This window comes from Capsicum annuum, chromosome 7 (assembly GCF_002878395.1).
Source record: "Capsicum annuum cultivar UCD-10X-F1 chromosome 7, UCD10Xv1.1, whole genome shotgun sequence".
NCBI lineage: Eukaryota > Viridiplantae > Streptophyta > Magnoliopsida > Solanales > Solanaceae > Capsicum > Capsicum annuum.
Window position 1 is genome coordinate 224,050,062 of NC_061117.1, and position 3,356 is coordinate 224,053,417.

At 37.7% G+C, this 3,356-nt stretch overlaps 1 protein-coding gene across 1 annotated transcript; it reads right to left on the bottom strand.

Moving 5' to 3' along the window:
• Positions 1 to 374: 374 nt before the first annotated feature.
• On the bottom strand, positions 375 to 2,923 carry LOC107856329. Its single transcript, XM_047393340.1, has one exon. The coding sequence runs from the start codon at positions 2,760 to 2,762 to the stop codon at positions 2,133 to 2,135; it is 630 nt and encodes a 209-aa protein (XP_047249296.1). The 5' UTR covers positions 2,763 to 2,923; the 3' UTR covers positions 375 to 2,132.
• Between the last annotated feature and the right edge of the window lie 433 nt (positions 2,924 to 3,356).

A 3,356-nucleotide genomic window follows, 5' to 3' on the forward strand; every position in this document is an offset into this window, starting at 1 on the left:
TCTTTGAGGTGATTAAATGTCACATTTACGAGACGTCCCACTTGAAGAGATTTTGGGATAGTTACATAATCGTAAAAGGTTGCCACCTAAAACATTAACAATGAACAACTTTTCGACTTTATTAAGTATAAAAATGAGTAAGACATACAAAGTTCACTAATTAACTTCACAAAATGTTTTGTCTAACAAGAAAACAGTGATGACCTCCTATGCGTAAACAATAAGCATTATCCTAGCAGAAAGTTGCAATTTAGTCTAAGCATTTTCTTGTCTCCGCCAAGAAAACCACAAATAACTTGCACAATAGAGAAAGAAAAGAGTCAAATAACTAAGAACTTGAATATCCATATACAACAAATTTAGGGAGCTTCTTATCAAGAAAAGAGCAGATGAAATCAACTCGAATGGATCAAAATACATACCAGATATGCAAAGACGTTTGACAGAATGAAGAGCAAAAGAACTCGTTTCTAAAGATGAGGACGTTTGACAGATTGAAGAGTGAAAGGACTAGGAATAGAGAATAAAAGAAGTCAAAACGTGTATAAATCAAAAGATGTTCCCTCAATACACTTGGATATTGAGCACAGGTTGGTTGGAAGGTCGCGCACCAATAAATCCAGATGTTGTTATGATTTGCGTTTTATGTTGTTGCTTGATAGCTGACTTTATTTACATCAGCAGGTGTTTACTGATGGATTAGTCAATGATATTTTACTTTCATTTCAGTTGCTTGCTCTGTCGTTAACGTATCATTTTTGGGTCGCAACTATCTTGTGGAGTGAAGCCACTGAAACTGCTCAAGTTATGAGTTATCAACTTTGTCAAGCTGATGTTGGTAATTGCTTCCTTATATTGCTTATGGTGTGCAACTCAAATATACTTGGTTCGTCCTCGTCGGCCAGTTGTTGGTGAAGAGGCTGATCTCGGAGTTCTTGTGTTTATTGGAATATATTTTTTCCTCCCTCATTGGCTGTGCATTCAGTCCATGAACACAAGAGATTCCCAAAAAATTATGCCCTTATGACTAAATCACAATGACTAGTGACACAAAAAATCTCAAAGACTCAAACTGATTTAAGCCCTTGTCAGCAACATTTTGCAGGTGAGGTTTTTTTTTTGGAGGAAAAAAATAGTGTGATAGAAAGGTGATTTGACTGCTGTTAAAAAGATTAACGGTGTTAGGATTATGACTAAAAATGGATCACTTAACTAAATAAAAAGGACTATAAGTGCTCTAGTTGAAAGAATATGTATTATGTTGTGTCTAAGGCAAAATAATGTATGATTTTGGTCCTTTACTACTAAAGCTCTCTCTATACGTGAGATTTAAAGAACCGGACCATAAAAATCTATCCTCCACTGTCTTAACCTGTTGTATCATGGTAAGAACCTATTTCCAAGCTTTGAACTCATGTACTCCTCATCGCATGACAACAACTTTACCGGTTACTCCTTGTCGCATGACAAGCAATTTTACCGAGACTTTAGCCACATCTTAACCCGAATGAGGCGATCAAGAAAGTCGTGGGCCTCGTAGTACCCGCATACGACAGCTCTGTGGAGCTTTTCGGGTCGAAAACTGAAATTTCCAACTATAAACAAGTGTAGCGAAGTCACCTCCATTCTCGATTTCTATTGCGACAAAGGAGGTCTCATAATAGAGTAACTTCGGCTGCGATTCTCAGTTTGACTATAGGTTTTCCTCTACAGCTGATCGTCCTGTAAACTATACGACAATGGAAGATTCTTAGACATAATAGCCCTCATAAAACTCATGTGTGTAAGAAATATTCGATCGCATAGAGTGTACCGATGGGTTGATTAACAATTCACAGATGAAAAAATGGCAAAATGGTGGATTGGAAATGGAGCTAGCACTGATTTGTTTATGGATCTTTGAGAATTGATTTTCATTTTCCTGAGATCGTGACAGGGAACCAGCCCAGCTAACTCGATTTCCCGAAGAAAAGAGAGGGTACAAGACTGGCTATTGAAGTCAGAGACTCTACTTATGCTTGCGGAGGGATGTAAGGACCTCGCAAAGCGCCGGCGCCTTGCTTCTGCCTGACTATATGGGCCGCTCTAGTTCGTAGCGGTAGTTTTTTTATTAATGAATGCAATAAAGCTAGTTACGCCAGAAGCTCCCAGAAAGAATTAGCAACAAGAATAGCTTGCCTACAACGTGCCTTAGCATGTTCAAGTCTTTCATTCAATGTCTCTTCTTTCACAGCAGCATTCACCATAGCCAAATCCATTTCCATCAACTTCAATACTCTATACAATTCCATCACCATTCTGTCTTCCACTTTCCCTTCTTCTTTCAACACTTCAACTTCTTCTGTAACTCTTGCTACAACTATCTCTCCCACTTTAACCAACAATGCAGTAGACCCAAATTCCCTCCCCATTAACTCTTCCAACTTCTGCAAAAAATCCATTACCATGTACCCTATACGTTTCTCTAATGGAATTTGCTTTGTTCTCTTCCAACCAATCTCAAAGTTTGGTGGTTCTTGTTTTGTTAGCCCATCAGTTCTTGATTTTCTTTCACGGATTATTTCGGATTTTCGTCGTTTTTCTATAGGGAATTTGTCTGGGCTGATTGTTGTTTCTGAGTCTGGTGAAGGGGTGAGGAATTCTTGGTCTGATGAGTTTGGATTGCATTTGATAGTGAAGTGTTTTATGGAGGAAATTGGATGAAGTGAAGGAATAAAATGGATATGGTGGAGTTGAAGGATATTTGGAGGAGAAGAAGCCATTTGGTTAAAAATTTTCCTACAAAGTTGATAAGGTTTATATATTTGTCAAGTGGTGGACTAGAGTATGTACTTTTGTCAAATAGTAAGTAGTTTTTTTTTCCTAAGAAACATAGTGTTTGAATCAGCTTTCATGCCCGTCGACTAATTTCACGACTAATTTCAAATAAAACAATAGTATTTGATGAAAGTGAATATCTAGAAGAATTGGATACTGAATTGCTTTATGGAAGAAATTGGATATATGGTGGAGTTGAAGGATATTATGAAGCCACCATCAAAGGATGTGGTGCAGTGGAGGTAGCTCCTTCCTTAATCAGAGGTTTCGGGTTTGAGTTCTTGGTATGAAAAAATTCTTCGTAGAGAATGCTTCCCTCCGAATGAGGCCTTATGCAGTGCAAATCTAAATTAATCAGACTCCAATGTAGGTACCGAACATCAAAGAGGGAGAAAAAAAAAAAAAAAAGCCATTTGGTTAAAGTTGATAAGGTTTATACATTTGTTAAGTGGTGGACTAGAGTGTGTACTTTTGTCAATGATACTTATATTTGATAGAGGCGAATATCTAGATGGGGCAAAATATCTTGCCAAGGCTAC